At 36.5% G+C, this 18,595-nt stretch overlaps 3 protein-coding genes across 5 annotated transcripts in view; 2 read left to right on the top strand and 1 right to left on the bottom strand.

The window, feature by feature from the left end:
- Positions 1 to 4,775, top strand: part of TOMM20L (translocase of outer mitochondrial membrane 20 like) — a 5,123-nt gene extending 348 nt beyond the window's left edge. Inside the window, 3 exon segments of the mRNA XM_024731502.1 lie at positions 602 to 680; positions 3,593 to 3,735; positions 4,722 to 4,775. Of these exon segments, the coding sequence (XP_024587270.1) occupies positions 602 to 680; positions 3,593 to 3,735; positions 4,722 to 4,775 (276 nt within the window).
- Positions 600 to 18,595, top strand: part of KIAA0586 (KIAA0586 ortholog) — a 125,367-nt gene continuing 107,371 nt past the window's right edge. Inside the window, exons 1-3 of one of the 3 annotated variants that reach the window (XM_024731473.1) lie at positions 600 to 680; positions 3,593 to 3,735; positions 8,301 to 8,335. The gene's annotated coding sequence lies outside the window, so the exon portion shown is untranslated. Of the gene's footprint in view, positions 681 to 3,469; positions 3,736 to 8,300; positions 8,336 to 18,595 lie in introns of those variants that run through there. The other 2 variants (XM_024731465.1, XM_024731467.1) reach the window with 2 other exon arrangements.
- TIMM9 (translocase of inner mitochondrial membrane 9) lies at positions 4,937 to 18,550 on the bottom strand. Its single transcript, XM_024731475.1, has 5 exons — positions 18,276 to 18,550; positions 15,883 to 15,971; positions 6,807 to 6,871; positions 6,358 to 6,453; positions 4,937 to 5,357 (listed from the first exon to the last, which is right to left on the bottom strand). Exons 3-5 carry the CDS (start codon positions 6,843 to 6,845, stop codon positions 5,223 to 5,225), a joined length of 270 nt encoding a protein of 89 aa, XP_024587243.1. The 5' UTR covers positions 6,846 to 6,871; positions 15,883 to 15,971; positions 18,276 to 18,550; the 3' UTR covers positions 4,937 to 5,222.

The following is an 18,595-nucleotide window of genomic DNA, read 5'->3' as shown; positions in this document are numbered from 1 at the left end:
TGAAGCCTGAAATTATAACTCCATTTTAAGAAATTGTCTTAAATATAAAGAACAACTGCATTTGTCATGCTTGGATTTAGAGACTAGATTCAAGATGTGCTTTTTTTTGGGTTTTTTGTGGCATGCAGGCCTCTCACTGTTGTGGCCTCTCCCGTTGCGGAGCACAGGCTCCTGACGTGCAGGCTCAGCGGCCACGGCCCACGGGCCCAGCCGTCCCGCGGCATGTGGGATCTTCCCGGACCGGGGCACGAACCCGCGTCCCCTGCATCGGCAGGCAGACTTCCAACCACTGCGCCACCAGAGAAGCCCAAGATGTGTTTTTAAAATAAAAGTTAAGGGACTTCCCTGTGGTCCCTGGTGGGGTAAGACTCTGTGTTCCCAATGCAGGGGGCCCGGGTTCGATCCCTGATTGGGGAACTAGATCCCACATGCATGCTGCAACTAAGAGTTTGCAGGCCACAACTAAGGAGCCCGCCTGCCACAAGTAACACCCAGTGCATCAAAATAAATAAATAAATAAAATAAAAGTTAAATAATTTTGACGAGTAACCATATACCTTACATTCGTTACTTATTGTTAAATATTCTGTGACTCTTTTAGTTGTGGGACCCAGCAAAGAATGAAAAATTACAACTTTTTCTGCAAGAAGTACGAATGGGAGAACTTTGGTTATCCAGAGGTAAGAATGTAAACATTCTTTTGTAAGCAGTTATTTATGATAATTTATATTTGAGAAATATTTATGGATTGGTATTTGTATGTCAGATAACTTAACTAACTAGACGTGTTAACCAACTTGCTTCAGTTTAAGAGAAACTGTCCCAGCATTTTCACTTTATTACAGTTACAGCTCCACGATGTTACAGTTAGTGTTAGTTTTGGTTGCAGTCTTGGAAGTGGGCAGATGGAGAAGCAAAGCCAAATACAAGAACACCTTATTTACTGTCAGATAAAATTCTAAGTAAATGGGTTTTCCAAATGACTAAATGTTGTATGAATCAAAACTTAAAAATTTTTTAACTGCTTAAGGATACTTCCTGGATATAGGGGCAATTAAAATACAAAGAACCTTTCAGCTTTAACATTTTTTGAGCTGGGATAGTATAAATATGGAGAGGAAAATTATGAGTTATAAATTAAAAGAAAAATAACAATTATTTTATTACATTTTATTTTTACTTACTTTATGTTTAAGAGCTATCATGTAATAGTTTAGATTTAGAGGTGAATGTTACAAATATTGAGATGATGAAAACAAAAATTGCAAATTTGAGTTTTAAAATTTTTCTCTCTCAAAGGTGATTAACATTATTTCTATGAGCCCCTAAATTAATTAGCACTTTTAGGGTTATATACTTCTACTATATTTTACTTCTGAAATTCTCATCTTGGTTGCTTATTCTTTAAATCCCCCACCAAACCCAAAACCAATTACATAAGAATCTCTGGTGTGGGACCCAGGCATCAGAATTTTTTTTTCTTTTTTCTTAACCACTGCGCCACCAGGGAAGCCCTCTTTTTTCTTTTTTTTAATTGAAGTATAGTTGGTTTACAGTGTTGTGTTACTTTCAGGTGTACAGCAAAGTGATTCAGTTTTACATATATTTATCTATATCTGTTGTTTTTCAGATTCTTTTCCCTTATAGATTATACAAGATATTGATTATAGTTCCCTGTGCTATACAGTAGGTCCTTGTTGGTTATCTATTTTGTATTTAGTAGTGTGTATATGTTAATCCCAAACTCCTAATTTATCCATCCCCTTCTCCCCTTTGGTTACCATAAGTTTGTCTTCTCTGAGTCTATTTCTGTTTTGTAAATAAGTTCATTTCTGTCATTCCGCTCCGCAGCATGTGGGATCTTCCCGGTCTGGGGCACGAACCCCTGTCCCCTGCATCGGTAGGCGGACTCTCAACCACTGCACCATTCTTTTTTATGGCTGATAATATTCCAATGCATGTATGTACCACATCTTTTTTATCCATTCCTCTGTCGACGGACATTTAGGTTGCTTCCATGTCTTGGCTATTGTAAACATTGCTTCAGTGAACATTGGGGTGCATGTATCTTTTAGAATTATAGTTTTCTCCAGATATATAGGTGTCAGTATTCTTTAAACCTCCCTAGGTTATTACAGTACACTGGTTGAGAACCAGTGTTCTAATGCAATAATATTTCACCCAGTTTTCTGTAATCTCAGTTTTCTCTACTCCCTCCTGCCACCACCCCATTTTTACTACTTTGCTGCCAGGTAGTTCTGTAGCCATCTCAGTTGTGTTTATGTCTATATAACCAGAGGGACCATAGAGCCAAAAGTTTTAAGAGAAATTTCTGATTAGCTGATTTGATTGGATTTATTGGTTGGTTGATCTAATTAACCAAACTGATTATTGTTTTTAGGTTACATTAGCTCCATCAACTTGAGAGGCACTATTATATCTTTTTCTTTCTTTAAAAGGTTTGATACAAAGTGTTTATTTCCTACTTAGTTATATTAAATATGTCAAAATGTCAACTTCTGTTATTACGTAACACCTGGAGAGGCAGCACACTGTAGTCTCAAGGTTCAGAAAATTAGGTTCTGTTACTAATTCTGGCATTAATTAGCTTTGAAACCTTAAGTTATTTCACTGATCTTTGCCTATTTCCTAAAACGAGGTAGTAAGACTAAGTGATTACATGTTTTAACTTAAAGAGAGACTCTATCATTAATTTCCACTATTCACAAATTTTCATTCTTAGTTACTTTACAGCCAATCATCCTAAAACTCATTTTAAAACCACCTAGAAATCAAAGTTCATAAATCTCTTCTCCTCCCCTGGATATGTAATTCATGTTACACTAAATCTTGTTTCAGCTCGTTGATAATACAATCTATGTTTTAAAAGTCTTATTTAGCTGGAACATCAAGATGTTTCACCTGTAATACTTCATTGATCACATACGTAGAGTTAAAGATAACTCATATCAGTAATGGCAAACCCCAGCCTTTTAAAAAAACTCAGTACCTCCCTCTTGCATACCCAAATAGCAGAACGTGAACATTTCCAATTCAAGAGTGCACTTTTAAATAGTAATTTGGGTCAGAAAGTTATTTAATTGGCAGCTCAACATTTTCCCCTTTATACTCTTTACTCTTTTTGTGGCTTGTTCAAATAGTCTTTATTTTTTAACATTTATTTGTTTGGTTGCATCGGGTCTTAGTTGCGGCATGTGGGATCTTTTGTTGCGGCATGCAGGATCTTTCATTGTGGCATGGGGGCTCTTCATCGCGGCGGGTGGGCTTCTCTCTAGTTCTGGTGCACGGGCTCCAGAGCACGCGGGCTCAGTAGTTGCGGTGCGTGGGCTCCAGAGCACGTGGGTTTAGTTGCCTCACGGCATGTGAGATCTTAGTTCCCCGACCAGGGCCTGAACCCGCGTCCCCTGCATTGGAAGGAGGATTCTTAACCATTGGACCACGAGGGAAGTCCCCTAGTCTTTAGTTTGATGTGTTTTTTTAGTTTCAATGCTTGGTGCTTTCTTGGTAATTTGTAGAATGTATATTTTGAAGAACTTTAAAATTCTGCTCTAATCTTATAAATCTGTTTCAGGGGATTATTGAATGGGGCTTGAACATCTCAGCAATGCCTTTTTGGTGTGTGGGCAACCACAGGAACTTCTGAAAGTTTTCAAACACACACTTCCTCCCAAGGTATTTGAGATGCTATTGTGCAAAATTCCCCCCATTTGCCAGGTAAGCACATACTTAATTATCTTTGTGAAATGAACACTGTAAATAACCACGTTGGGCTTAATTACGTAGAAACAGTGAAGTATTGATATGTGTGTGAATGGCCCAAAGTTTGAAATGAGTAAGATCTCTGAATTTTTGTTTGCTTTTCGTGTCTTCAGATGAAACAAGCTTATTCTTTCACGTTCCTTTGACCATAATGAATTGTATATTTTGTTGAGTATTATACGTTTCAACATTTCAACTTTAAAGTTAACACTGTTAACACTGTTTATCTTTGTACTTTCAAAGACATCACAATTATTGACTGACTGCAATGTCAACAGAGGTCTATAAGTTAAATGGTATTGTTAGTTAAATGACCTAATGGCTTAAAAATTAGATATAATACAGAAAACTGTAAATTATCAAAGCAGAATAATACTTCTACTTTCCAATAATATGACAAAACATAGAAATCACTTTGGTAAATTTAAACATATAGGCTAGTTAGTGTTCTCTTGAGTACAAGTTTATATTGGTAAATGTAAGCAGACTAATACCTATTAATAAATTGGCTCATGAATGGATATCATTTGATACCAAACTGCTGGGTGTACTTATGCATCAACTAGAGTTTCCTGCAGCGTTTGGATTTGTTTTAGGATTCATTTAGCTCTAAGACACTACTTTAACTTTGGTTTACTTTTTATTACATTGATCACATGCAGTAGCTGAGAGTACACTGTATATTGTTGGTCTGACTTGGAATCATTCATGTTGGCTTCTCAGCTTTTGAATAAAACACAAAGCAACATAGTCTCCACTAAAGCACAATAATCAATTCTTAAACATTTTGCAAGCTAGTCTCAGATGGGATCTTTCCTGAAGGTACATGAAAATGTCGCTAGGATAAGAATGTGTAGTGCCCACCCTGACACAAGAAGGGAGGCAAGAAAAGGATCGTGCATTAAACTGATTAGCAAGTAACTATTTTATGTATTTACCAGCAATTTGAGGCAGACATGAATGAACAGGAATACTTGGAGGATGATCCTGATTGAAAAACATTTCAATGTATCCACAATCCAGTCAGAATGCTATGGTGCTATATAGTATAAACTGCTCAGTGATATTTCCATTTATTTTCCTTTTAGTAATAAAATTTTTTTTCTGTCTCATACATGATTGAACACGTATTTTGCTTTAAAATTAACAGTCATAATTGAAGAAACCATGGTTTATTTCTCTAATCAAGTGACCAAGCTGCTGAATCTTAAGGCCTCAACAAGTGTTGCATCTTATTATTTTCATTGAACAATAAGACCTATTTTGATTATTCTGGTAAACAGCAATGTTGTTTCCCCAGTGGTTTCCGTTTGCCAAACAGTCATGACAGATGGTTTAACATGGTGGCTACTGCTTTCATGGGATTCTGTCAGGTGAATCCTCATTTCCAGTGCAACAGCTGTTGGCAATCTTTCATCAAAAGTCCATGCATTAGGACTTCTCTATCGTGGTTGGCCAAGGAGTCCTGCTTTGGCAGCCAGGGCTTCATTCTGCTGAATATGATATTCCTGAAATCTCATAGATATTCGTTGAGTCATTTTTAAATATTTCTGTAAGCAATGCTCTGAACAGGTGGTCTAGAAATAAAAAGATCCAAGAGTCAACACAAAAATATTAATTAAAAGAAATTGCATCTATTCTAAAAAAATAACCAGTGGGTACTTTTCTTTTCTTTGAATATATCTGAGAATTAAATGGTATTAATGAGTAGCAAGTGATCATAGCTTTCAATTGTTAATACTTTCATCCATTTACAAAAATTAATATATACTGAATGCTTACCAGTTTGGAGGTACTAAAAACAATGGTAAGTCAGTCCCTGCCTTCTGGACTAGATTTTCTGCAGGTGTGTTTCAATATTAACTGAAATCCCACATTCCCATCTCTTATTCTGATTGTTAAAATGTAGGCCCAGTATCAGGTTTGTTCTTTTTAATGAGAGACTCCATTCACGACATTCTTAATTTTCAACTTTTTACTTTTTAATAAGACTATTGTACTTAGCATCTCTCAAACTTCGTCATTTATTTAACAAACACTTATTGATTGCTGGTTATATGTTAAGTTCTTGGCATGAATATTTATCAACATATTCCACTGGAGGAATTTTATGTCTCTTTTAGCCAATATATAAATGTTTTGAAGAGGATATTAAAAGTTAAGACTTCTAATAGGGTTAGGCAATATGAGCCACCAAATTCAAACTCTACTTTTTCCAAAATTAACCTGAGTTTTCAAGGTCAGATAGGAAAGCCATGTCAAGTTTCTCTAGCCTGGCCATCTTGACTGAAAGCTAATTATTAAGAATCTTTGCTTTGGAACAATGTATTCAGCAAGTCCCAGGCATCTTCTCTAAAAAAGTCTGCCGTAGTTCAGTGTGGCTGTGATATTAAATTTGGCATCGTTAAAACTCAGTGCCACGAGTCTGGCTGCTTCAAGTTCCTCTGAGCAACGGAACATATAAAAGGTAGCCTAAATTCCTGTAATAACTAGGAACGAGCAAAATGCTTAGGGGGATTCCATTTATATTGTTTATGATGAACTTAGAGAATTTTTAGTGGGCAACACTTTTCATACCTCTTCAGGTTTTACTTCTCTTGTTGTGAAGTCTTTAACACAGTCCAAAAAGCAGGTTTCTGTAAGTTTATTGTAGGTTCCAAGAAATTCCTTAAACTACAAACAAATCAGAAGGTTCTTTAATATTTGTTTTTAAAACAAAGATGTTTTAAATACTGATGTATTGAGGCAAAATACCCTGTAATACTTGAAATCAAAGGTTCTTTTGCTACCTTAAATGGGTATAATATGATCTACAAAATATAGTCAGATTTTCTAGTTGAATATTTATTATTTCCTGGATTATCTTTCAAATTATCTGAAAAATGAATATGCTTCATATCATTTAACATCCATCTGTGGAAATGAAATATAAATAGTTATTTTGTGAGATCACTGACTGACATGGTTATATCCCGTAGTGCCTTAATTTTTTGCAAAATCCTTTTTCCTTAATTATAATACCTTACCTGTTTTATCTGATCAGATTCTGGTATTTGTGCAGCCATATTCTTTTGGTATGTTTATTAGTCACCTGATTTAAAAGTAAAAAGTTTGTCAGTTTGTATACAAATTTATTTAGGCTAGTTGAAGGTAATCAAAACAAGCACAGATTTTGAAATAGCACTGAAACGAGTCTACCTGAAATTACTGTTCATATTTTATAAATTTCTGATTATGTAATTATATGTCCCCCCACAATCTCCCAGGTCATTAATAAGAACCTTACAGTTTAGAACTCGATTTTCTTAATGCTAGCTATGAGAACCGAAGGCCCTATCTAAATCTCCATTTTTTAGACAGTTTGCTCTGTTACCTTGCAAAGCTACCTATTAAAGTCCCATGCGTAGTACGGTTTTATGGGAAAGAGCTCTCTGGTGTCTTCCTATAAGTACTTAAGTTAACTATCCCCCTGGTTCCTAATACAACTTAGATCTGTGCTACTAAAGATCCTTTTACTATCACTATGTAAATGCAAAGGTTCTATTAATTAACAAACACCATCCACTTATTAATCAACAACACTCATGAAAGAGAGTTCTAAAAGACTCTAAGAGAAAGTTACAGGAGTTGTACATTCTACAGTTCAAAAAGGGTAATCACAGAGACTTACCAGAAACTTCTGAACATATGACACTTTTGATCTAACTTGGGGGCAACAGAGAAGTGAAGATAAGGAAGTCAAAGAGTGTTTCTGAATTACTGGGATTTTCACATATCCTAAATGGAGGACCCAGGATCAGTTAATTATGATGTAAGAATGTATCACGTTATTTACTTATTCTATCCTGGCTAGTTCTAAAACAGATAAAATCTCATAAACTGGATGTGTATGTCATTCTTACTAGCTCATCAATTATTATTTAAAGTGGCTGTGAAAAACACGAAATTTTCATGAAGCTCACATGGAGATTAAGTAGGAAATTCAAGCTTAGGGCACAGTGTATGCTACTGTCGTGAAAGAAAATTCTCATTTTGATTAACAAATACAATCAATGGTAATTCCACTCCAGCATTCCCAACCATGTATAAAACTTTACCCCTTTTGCATTTATTCTTCCCTCCTCTTTTGTCCTTATCCTGTATGTTCACAAGTACTACTGCCATTTTTAAAAAGTTATTTTTTCCATATGCAAGGGAAAGCACCAGTTCTTTTCTATCTGCTATCCTAGTCTCATTCCAAAATTCTGACTGTCTATACTTCAGGGAATCTCTGGTTTAGTAGTAACAGTTATAAACTATCTTTTCTATTAAAATTCTTCGATATCTGCTACAAACAGTGCAGTAGAGGTTTCAAATTAGCCCAACATGCAGGCAACTAGTGTTCCATAAACACCTAAAAAGTTACCAAGAACGCTCTCTATTCCTATTTTACTTCACAGCTTTATAAATAATATATATATTTTAACCACATAAACTACCTGAAAAATACCAGGAATTAACTGAAGGTCACAATTTTTCAGGTATTGCTGTGACTATCATCATTGATATGTCCCAGGTAAGATACTTCCATTATATTTACTCTTTGCTCACTTAAGTCATGAAACACTGATTCCACACCATCCAACTACGGAACTGCATAGAAATACAAACCTAATTATTCCATTATTTTCTAATATCAACTTCAAACTTATTTACAGTTTGAGATCTCAGCAGTTACTACTTTGCTAGATAGATATGGGTAGATATTCATTCAGTAAACATTTATTTAATGTACCAAGTACTGTGCTAGTTATGAAACCAGCCATGCTTCTGAGGTAAGATGCATCTTTATAGCTGCTATAAAATTTTGTCACTAACCAGCCAAGAAACAGAGAATCCTGTAAGTATATCATACAGTGAGGTTTAGGATTTGTGCTTCTGGGAAGGTGGGGTAGATGTGCTTTTTCCTATTCTTCTCACTAAGTACAACTAAAACCCCTGGACATTACACATAAAACAAACATAAGACTAAAAAGTAGAGAGGAGAAAGTATATTAGCTAGGGCCCTTGGGACCCGAGAAGCATCACAGTAGTGAATTCTCTCCCTTGTCTGGGGTCTCATATATCACAAACTTGGAGCTGAAAAAGCTGGCAACCTGCAAATGCCAGTTGGAGTAGTCAAAAAGCCCCTCTGTACCCCCAGGCAAAAGTCTGCCTTCTCTAGCCAAAAGGCTAGGAAAGGGGAAGCCTGCCTATAAAACAGAAATCTTTTAAACAATAACTGCTGTACTCCAGGCCAACACAGAAAAAACTTTGGTTCTCATCCCCACCCACATCAGCATAAGCCAGATAGTCTTCCACCCTCACTAGGTTGTAACGAGACACTCCAACTCCTACACCAGAATAGTGTCAGAGAAGGGTGATTAGGGAGCAGGGACTTTAATTCTTGCTGGGCATTAATAAGGACCCCTCCCCCAAGTGTCAGTGGAAACTGCATGGGGAGCCTAGACTTCCTCCTCTGTTGTCAGTGATGAAGTACCTTTCTCCCTTCCCTCTCGGGTGGTATCAAAGGAGGCCTAGTTGAGATTCAGGACCTACATACTGCCCCATGGTAATCAGGCCACATGCCCTCCTGTGGTGTCAGTGGAGGCCACGTGGGGAGTAGTAATGAGGCACTCCAGTCCTCAGCCAGGGAGACACCAATGAAGGCCTAGTAGAGAGCCGTAACTCCTACGCTCACCCAGCAGAAATGAGGAACATCACCCCCACCCCCTGGCACACACACACACATCCCACCCACCCTCTCTAGTGACAGAGTGAGGAACTTGGAATTCTACCCTCACCTGGCAGTAATAAGGTGCCCCCCCCCATGAAGCAGTGTCAAAAGCAGTCAGCTAGAGGAGAAGGTTTAAACAAGATCTAGAGTCTCATAACACAAGATGCAAAATGTCTAGGTTACAAAAAAACAGAAACAAAACTCATTCCAAGAACTAAGATCTTAAGAAAAAAAAGATGTCAAACACTGAGATGAGAGATGTTAGAATTATCTGACAAAGATCTTAAAATAGCTATTATAAAAAATGCTTCAATGAATAATTAAGAATGTCTGAAACAAATTTAAAAAATATAAAACTCAGCAAAGAAATATAAGATATCAAGAACCAAATGGAAATTTTAAGAAGTGAAAAATAGAAAAAAACAAAAGAAGCTCAACAGACAGAATCAACAGCAGATCGGAGGGGATAGAAAAAGGAATCTGTGAAGGAAGGAGGAAGATAGAAAATAGAATTATCCAATATGAATAACAGAAAAATAGAATTAAAAAAATGACAGGGTACCAGGAATCTGTGTGACTGTGACAAAAGAACTGACATTTGTTTTATTAGAGTCCTGGAAGAAGAGAAAGAGGGCAGGGCTGTTAAAGTACTAAAATAATGGCTGAAAACTTCCCAAATGTGGCAAAAGAAGAGAAGCTTACACATTCAAGAACTGAATTGCATTCCAAAAAGCGTAAACACAAAGAAATCCACATCAAGATACATCATAGTCAAACATTTAAAAACTAAAGACAAAAAATTTAGTCTTGCAAGATGTCGCTTGCAAGAGAAAAGCGACATCTTCTATAGGGGAAAAACAATTAGGATAATAGCAGATTTCTCATCAGTCAAACCAGAAACCTGTATCTAGCAAAAATATCCTTCAGGAATGAAGGTGAAATTAAGACACTCTCAAATGAAGGAAAACTAAGAATTTGGTGCCAGCAGACCTACCTGAAAAGGATTAAAGTTCTGAGCAGAAAAAAACTGATAAAAGGAGACTTGGAACATCAAGGAGGAACAACATAGTAATAAAAGTAGGAAAACGTACAGTACCCTTTCCTTTTCTTCTTGAGTTTCCTAAATTATATTTGACAGTTGAAGCAAAAATTATAAAACTGTCTAACATGGTTCTAAATGTATATTTTAAATGGGGAGGGTAAAGGGAGGCAAGGCTTTCTCACTTCACTGAAACTGGTAATATACTGACACCATTAGACTGTGATAAGCTTTGTATATGTCATGTAATACCTAGAGCAACCACTAAAAAAGAACATAAGGAGATACACTCAAAAACATTATAGATTAATCAAAATAAATTACAAAAAATATTCAAGGGCTTCCCTGGTGGCGCAGTGGCTGAGTCCGAAAAAAAAAAAAAAAAAAATTCAAATAATCCACAGGAAGACAAGAGAAACAAAACCAGAACAAACAGAAAATAAAAAATAAAATAGCACATTTAAGCCTTAATAAACAATTACATTAAATATAAGTAGTCTAAAGAATCAAAAGACAGACTGGGGGCTTCCCTGGTGGCACAGTGGTTGAGAGTCCGCCTGCCGATGCAGGGGACGCGGGTTCGTGGCCCGGTCCGGGAAGATCCCACATGCCGCGGAGCGGCTGGGCCCATGAGCCATGGCCGCTGAGCCTGCGCGTCCAGAGCCTGTGCTCCACAACGGGAGAGGCCACAACAGTGAGAGGCCCGCGTACCGGAAAAAAAAAAAAAAAAAGACAGATTGGCAGAGTGCATTAAAGAAATGACCAAGTACATGTTGTCTATAAGAAACTAACTTCAAATACAGTGATACAGACAGAGTGAATACAAAAGGATGGAAAATGATTTATCATGCAAGCAATAATACAAAGAAAATAGTGGATATATTAACATCAGATTAAGTAGACTTCACAGCAAAGGAATTTAACAGAGACACAAAAGGACATTAAGGGTCATCCACCAAGAAGACATAGTACTCCTAAATGTGTGTGCCCCAAGCAACAGAGCTGCAAAATATGTAGAGAGAACTGAAAGGCGAAAAAGACAAGTATAGTTTCAGACTTAAACATCCCTCTCCCAACAACTGATAGAACAACTCAACAGAAAATCCACGAGGATACAGAAAAACTCAACATCATTAACCAACAGGATACAATCTACATTTACAGAACATTTCACCCAATACCACAGAATACACTTTTTATTAAGTGCCCATGGAACACATACCAAGATAAACCATATCTGGGGCCACAAAGTAGCCTTAATAAATTTAAAAGATTTGAAATCATACAGAGTCTGTTTTTAGACCACAATGGAATCAAAATAGAAACCAGTAACAGATAACAGGAAAATCTCTTAACATCTGGAAAATAAATAACACTTCTAAATAATCCATGAATCAAAGAGGAAGTCTCAAGGAACTTTTAAAAAAAGTCACTGGACTGAATGAAACGGAAAATACAGCATATTAAAATTTGTGTGACACAGCTAAATCAAGTGCCAAGAGGAAAATTTTATAGTACTAAATGCATACATTAAAGAGGAAATGCATCAAATCAACTATTTTTTTTTCTTTTTACCTCAAGAACCTAGAAAAAGAGCAAAATAAACCCACAAAGCATGTAGAAGGAAGAAAATAATAACAGAAATCAACCAAAATGAAAACAGAAAAGCAACAGACAAAAATCAGTGAAATAAAGAGCTGGTTCTTTGAAAAGACTATAACAGACAAACCTCTAGCAAGACTAACAAAGAAAAAGAGTCACATATTATCATTATCAGGAATAAAACAAGGTATATAGTACCGTAGACCCTGCAGATATCAAAAGGATAACAGAACTATGAACAACTCTATATACATAAATCTAACAACTTGCTCATGAATTTACTATTATCCTGATATCAAAACCAGATAAAGAAGATACATACAAGAAAACTACAGAAAAATATCTTCATAAAATAGACATAAAAATCCTTAACAAAATAATAGCAAATATAGTTCAGTAATATATTAAAAAAAATACACACCTCTAATAAGTAGGATTTATTCTAGAGATGCAAGGCTAATTCAATATTTAAAAATCTATTATCAACCATATTAATAGATGAAAAAATAAGTCATGATCATATCAATTGATGCAGAAAAAGCATTTGACAAAGTCAGTACCCATTCATGTTAAAAACTGAAGATTAGGAAGACAGGGGAACTTCTTCAACTTGGTAATGTACACCTACAAAAACATCCTACACCCTGTACTACACAGTTAATGGTGAAAGACTGAACACTTTCCCATAAGACAGTGAGCAAAGCCAGATGTCTGCCCTTACTACTCTTACTGAATATACTGCTGGAAGTTCTACCCAGTGCAGTAACTCAAGAAAAAGAAATAAGACATATAAATTGTAAAGGAAGAAAATAAAACTGTCCCTCTTTGAAGATGACATGATTGTGAACACAGAAAATCGCAAAGAATCTACAAAGAAACCCGAGAACAAGATAGTTCAGCAAGTCAGCAAGATCACAGTATACAAGATAAACATGGCAAAAATCAGTTGTAAAAACTGTAATTTTCAGTGTTACTGAAATTAAAAATACAGTACCATTTATAATCACTCAAAAAAAAAGATTTATAGGTAAATCTAACAAGGCATGTACAGGTAAATCTAACAAGGCATGCTGAAAACTACAAAATGCTGATGAAAGAAATCAAAGACTTAAATAAATGGAAAGACACATTGTGTTCATGGATTGTAAAACTCAGCATAGTAATGATGTAAATTTTCCCAAAATTGATATACAGGCTTAATGCAATTCCTATCAAGGTCCCAGTAACATTTATTATAAATATAGACAAGATTATTTTTAAATTTATCTGGAAAGCAAATGGACTTGAACAAATTCAAAAAAAGACTAATAAAGTGGGAGGAATCAGCCTACCTGATTTCAAGACTTATTACATAGCTACAGTAATCAGTATTGTGTGATTTTGGTGGAAAAGCCGACACATAGATCCATGAAACAGGATAGAGAACCCAGAAATAATAACACAAATATGCCCAACTGATTTTTGGTAAAGATGCAAAACCAGTTAAGTGAAGGTAGCCTTTACAACAAGTGGTGCTGGTACAACTGTACATCCATAGGCAAAAAATTTAACCTCAAAGTAAGTCTTTCACTTTATACAAAAATTATCTCAAAGTGGATCTGGGACTTAAATATAGAACATAAAACCCATTAAAACTTTTAGAAAAATAGGAGAAAATCTTCGGGCTTTAGGGCAAAGAATTCTTAGACTTCACATGAAGTCTAAGTCTACATATGTGATAAAGAACTAATAACTAGACAACATAAAGAAGTCTGCAAACTCTATAGTAAAAACACAAATAATGCAATTAGAAAATGGGCAAAAGACACCTCACCAAAAAGATATAGATGGCGAATAGGCACATGAAAAGATACTCAACATTGTTAGCCGTTAGGGAAACAAATTAAAACCATGATATATAGCATTACACACCTGTCAGAATGGCTGAATTAAAAAAATATAGTGACACCACCAAACGCTGGTGAAAATGAGGAAAAACTGGATCACTCAGATATTCCCTAGTGGTAATGTGAAATCATATAGCCACTGTGGTAAACAGTTTGGCACTATGTTAAAAACCTAAATGTACAACTATCGTGTCACGCAGCAATTGCATTCCTGGGCATTTTTCACAGAAAAATGAAAACTTATGTTCACACAAAAACCTGTACATGAATGTTTATATACACTTTATTCATAACAGTCAAAAACTGGAAGCAATCCAGATGTTCTTCAACAGGTGAATGATTAAACAAACCGGTACACCCACACCATAGAATACTACTCAGCAATAAAAAGGAATGAGGTACTGATACACACAACAGCCTGGATGAAACTCTAGAGGACTATGCTGAGTGAAAAGCCAATCCCACAAGGTTATATACTGTATGATTCCATTTATATCACATTCTTGTAATGACAACGTTACAGAAATGGGGAACTTAGTAGTGGTTGCCAGGGGTCGAGGAGGGGGTAGGGGAGGAGGAAAGTAGGTGTTACTACAAAAAGGCAACATGACTTTTGAAATGGAAATGTCCTGTACTCTGACTGTAATAACATCAATATCCTGGTTGTGATATTGTACTACAGTTTTGTAAGATGTTACCATTGTGGAAAGCTAGGTAAATGACACAAGGGAGCTCTATTTTTTCTTACAACTGCATGTGAATCTACAATAATCTCAAAAAGTTTGAGGTTGCCCAGCTTTCTAATCCCTGCCAAAGAACAAGGTACAGTGTGCATTGTGGTAAATGTTAGCAAACGTTCAGAACTAGAGTTCTTTTGGCTTCCTACTCAGAAAACAGCCTGAAAAGATCCAAGAACTGGTAAGATAACTTTTGTGGTTAGGTGTTAAAAGAAAACTTTGTGGGAACTCAAAAAAAAAAAACAAACAAGAGCAATAAAACAGGAATTAAAGGAACCTGGTTTACCAGCAGGCCTCTAGCTGAAAGCACAAAAGGTTATCCAAAGACCTGTTCATGTTTGCTAATTATAATGCCAAAATCAGCTTCTTTTTCCTGTTCCTATCCTAGTATTTCTTCAGGTTAAAATTCACATATAATATGACTTTTTCAAGCAGAGGTCAGAGAGGCAGAAAGTATGAAATCTTTAAATGTTGTGTAACACTGCTGACTCTACCTCACTTCCCTATTGGTATACAACTCATAGTGACAAATGATGACTGTTATTGGGAAGTCTTTGAAGAGATATAGATGAGGAGCACCCCCAAATGTTGTTTGTATGAATTTTTTTGATATTGTCTTTTTTTTTATACCTAAGTGAAGGCAGTTGTTCCTAGAAAATACTGGAGACGGTTGAGTGAATAGATGATTTTCAAATTTACTTGCTACTTTGTGTCTTCTGAGTCTTCCAGCATTCTATCTTGCAGTTATTTAATCATTAGTTATGTTGACTGACAAAGTCCAACAGCCATACAAACCACCTGATAGTGAGAAGCGGTAGAAGCAATGTGGCTGCCCTTTTATTAGGTCCTAATTACCAGATATTACAAGCAAATGTTTGTTACTAGAGAGGCAAATATCCAATCAGGGGATACCTTCTGGTTATATCCCTGAAACCTGAAGAGGGAGGGAAGGGATAGAGAGTTCTAGCATCTCTGGCTTGGGCCTTAGGAATGATTACAGCAATGCTAAGTAATTTTTGTGTCAAACAAAATGTATCATAAAACCAGGGAACTTAAGAGAATTGTTAGTCATCAAGCTCAAACCTTTTCTGATGCATGAGTTTCCTTTCTGTTCTGGAAAAGTAGTTGTCCAACCTTTGCTTGAATGTCTCCAGTGAGGCCTGATTTCTCACCTGAAAAATGAGGGGATTACAATATGACTGCTGAGGCCCCTTCAAGCTCTAAGTCTGTTTGATGAAATCTAAACTTCTGCTGGCTAAGTGATTTTTTGAAAAACCTTTTCCTTTTCAATAAGTGAAATTAGTTTCCTCAATCTGTTCTGAGGTTACAGTTATTTAGCATATGTGTTATTATGTATTAAAAAATACTTAATATCCTGTTTTGCCATGTAATATGTATATTCAGGTGAACACACAGGACAAACAATTCCCAGAAATTTCTGAGTATTAAAAAAAAATAATAAACTAATCAGGATGTGGTGGGAAGATACCCTCAATTTAGTCTTTAGAATCATATGCAGATTTCTACCAGGTCTGGAGCCAAATTTCTAATTCTGTTCAAACTTAGTTTACAATAAGTGATTCTTCTGATGTCCTTGGCCGCTATCACTATAACTGATCCTGGCCGCAGCATGGCTGGTACTGGTAATTGGTAATCTTGTGATTCAGGCAAGGATCATGAATGGATGATAAAACTACTGGGTGATAGGTTGGGGAACAGGATATATGCATTGTATCAAAGCATCTCCACAAGTTACTTATCACAAAAAGAAAACTGTCCCTTTACATTGGGAAGATCTGCCAATCACCACCTTAACCGGTGTGGTACCACCTATGTGCTATTCTGGCCAAAAATGTTTTATGTGATTGATTATGAGGGAATAATTAGGAACAGCCACAATTTGGGACTACGTGTAAGATGACTAGACTGGTCTTTTCTAAAAAAGTCATAAAGAAAAGGAGTAGAAAGGGCTGTTCTAGCATATGACTAAAGAATTAAGATAACTAAACAGTTGTGAACTTTGGAACTCAAAACCATTTTTGAGTTTTAAAAATAAAGACTTTTGGGGATAATTGGAGAAATTTGAATATATTATCTTAGGTGTGGTAGTCATATTGTGGCTATGTAATAGTATGTTCTTAAGGAGATACATGCTGAAGAAATAAGGGTTAAAGGTCATGATGTCTGCAACTTGTAAGTGGTTCAACAAAAAAAACCTGTATATCTCTCTATATATGTATATATAGAGATATGAGAGTGGGAAAGAGAAAGCAAGTAAGTAAAAGTGTTAACAACAAAAAAGAAATGAAAGAACAATCCTGTGAGCCATGTTTTTTGTTCCTGGGCTATCTGTTCTTTATTTGATAGGTCAGATGTCTAAACTGATCTGAACTAACTTGCTAGACTGACATAAAATAGGACTCTACCACATGTCCCTTTACTTTAGATCATTTGCAGCAGCTTTAGGAAATTGTGCCTGATTAACTGGCAACCCTAACTTAATCAGAGCAAAACATTCTCTTGAAAGATCACTGCATACTCCTTTTGGGTTTAAAGGATGGCTTCAAGGCCTTAAAGGATGAGCCTATGAGCACTGGACTAGACGGGGGCAAGATTACTTGGGTTTTAATCCCAGCTCTGATTAAAGGGTTGTAAGATCCAAAACAAGTCACATTTTTAATGAGTTTCTACACCTACGAGCACACCTTAGAGGGGAAAGGTCACTTTTTCTTTTACATCTAAGTTTCACCTAGAAAATAAGGGAGATAAATCATCTCAAAAGTCTCTTACAGCTCTGACACTGTCATTATATCTTTTAATTTACATAAATTATAAAACAAATTGTGAACAGATACTACCCAAAAGCCTGGTAATGAAGGAAATGTAACTGAAATACAGAAACTTATCAAGATTTAAAAGGTTCTCTAAAGCTGAGCCCTTAAGGTCTCTTTTAATTCTAGGATTTCTTCTATCAAAGTAGACAGCTGAGATGTAAAAATAAAAATTTGTTATTTAACGTTTACATCAGATTACATTTTTTGCTTTGATTAATCTTTTAGTAATGCGTAAAGGGAAACGTTTAAGTAATGCATCCTCGAAAATCAGCAAATCAGATAAGGTGTGTTGGCCCTGGTCTTCTGTCTAGAGAGAATTTTTCAGTTAAAGGAGGGTTCAGCTCAAGGTCACAAGGTGGATGCCTTACAGTCTAACTCACTGTCCCAAAACAAGACCCCGACTCCCCAAACTTGGGCTGAAGGTGGCTCAGAGCCTCGTATTCGACCCTCGCCACAGTGATGACACGTTCTGAGGCAGGTCCCAAACCCGCTCTGGGGACGCGTTGCCCGGCTCCGCAGCCCCCCATAGCCCCAGGTAACCGCGGCGGCCTCCTTAAGAGACCCTGCCACCTTTCCCGAGCGTGGCTTGCAGCCCCCCGCCTGGAAACCCGGGATTCTGTGGACAGAGAAAAGAGACCATACTTAAGAATAGACTCTCGCATCCGACACCAGTAGGAGGCTGTGGGGCTCCGCTACCCGTCGAGTCTGGGGGCGGAGGATCTGGGTCAGGGCCGGCGCCGTAGCCGCTGGATGAAGGAGAACACGTGGGAATGGCGATGTCAAATAGCTCTTATACCCTACTTCACCGATTCGTTATAACGCCGGAAACTCTAGAGGAAAAAGCCGATATCATAAACGAATTTTAAAATCCCCTGAAAATTGATTTTTTGATTGTCTGCTTAGACGAAGGTATTTCTGACTTTCTCTTCAATATCAACACGAATCTGTCGAAACTTTTTGTA

This window comes from Neophocaena asiaeorientalis, unplaced genomic scaffold, assembly GCF_003031525.2.
Source record: "Neophocaena asiaeorientalis asiaeorientalis breed wild unplaced genomic scaffold, Neophocaena_asiaeorientalis_V1.1 scaffold603, whole genome shotgun sequence".
NCBI lineage: Eukaryota > Metazoa > Chordata > Mammalia > Artiodactyla > Phocoenidae > Neophocaena > Neophocaena asiaeorientalis.
The sequence above is the reverse complement of the archived record's forward strand: the minus strand, read 5'-3'. Positions and strand labels throughout refer to the sequence as shown.

Coding starts and splice junctions, on each gene's coding strand:
- TIMM9 (XM_024731475.1), bottom strand. CDS start 6,845: ATGGCTGCACAAATACCAGAATCTGATCAGATAAAACAG. Junction 6,454..6,806: donor AATCTGATCAGATAAAACAG/GTAAGGTATTAT, acceptor ATTTGTTTGTAG/TTTAAGGAATTTCTTGGAAC. Junction 5,358..6,357: donor GAGAAGTAAAACCTGAAGAG/GTATGAAAAGTG, acceptor TTTTATTTCTAG/ACCACCTGTTCAGAGCATTG.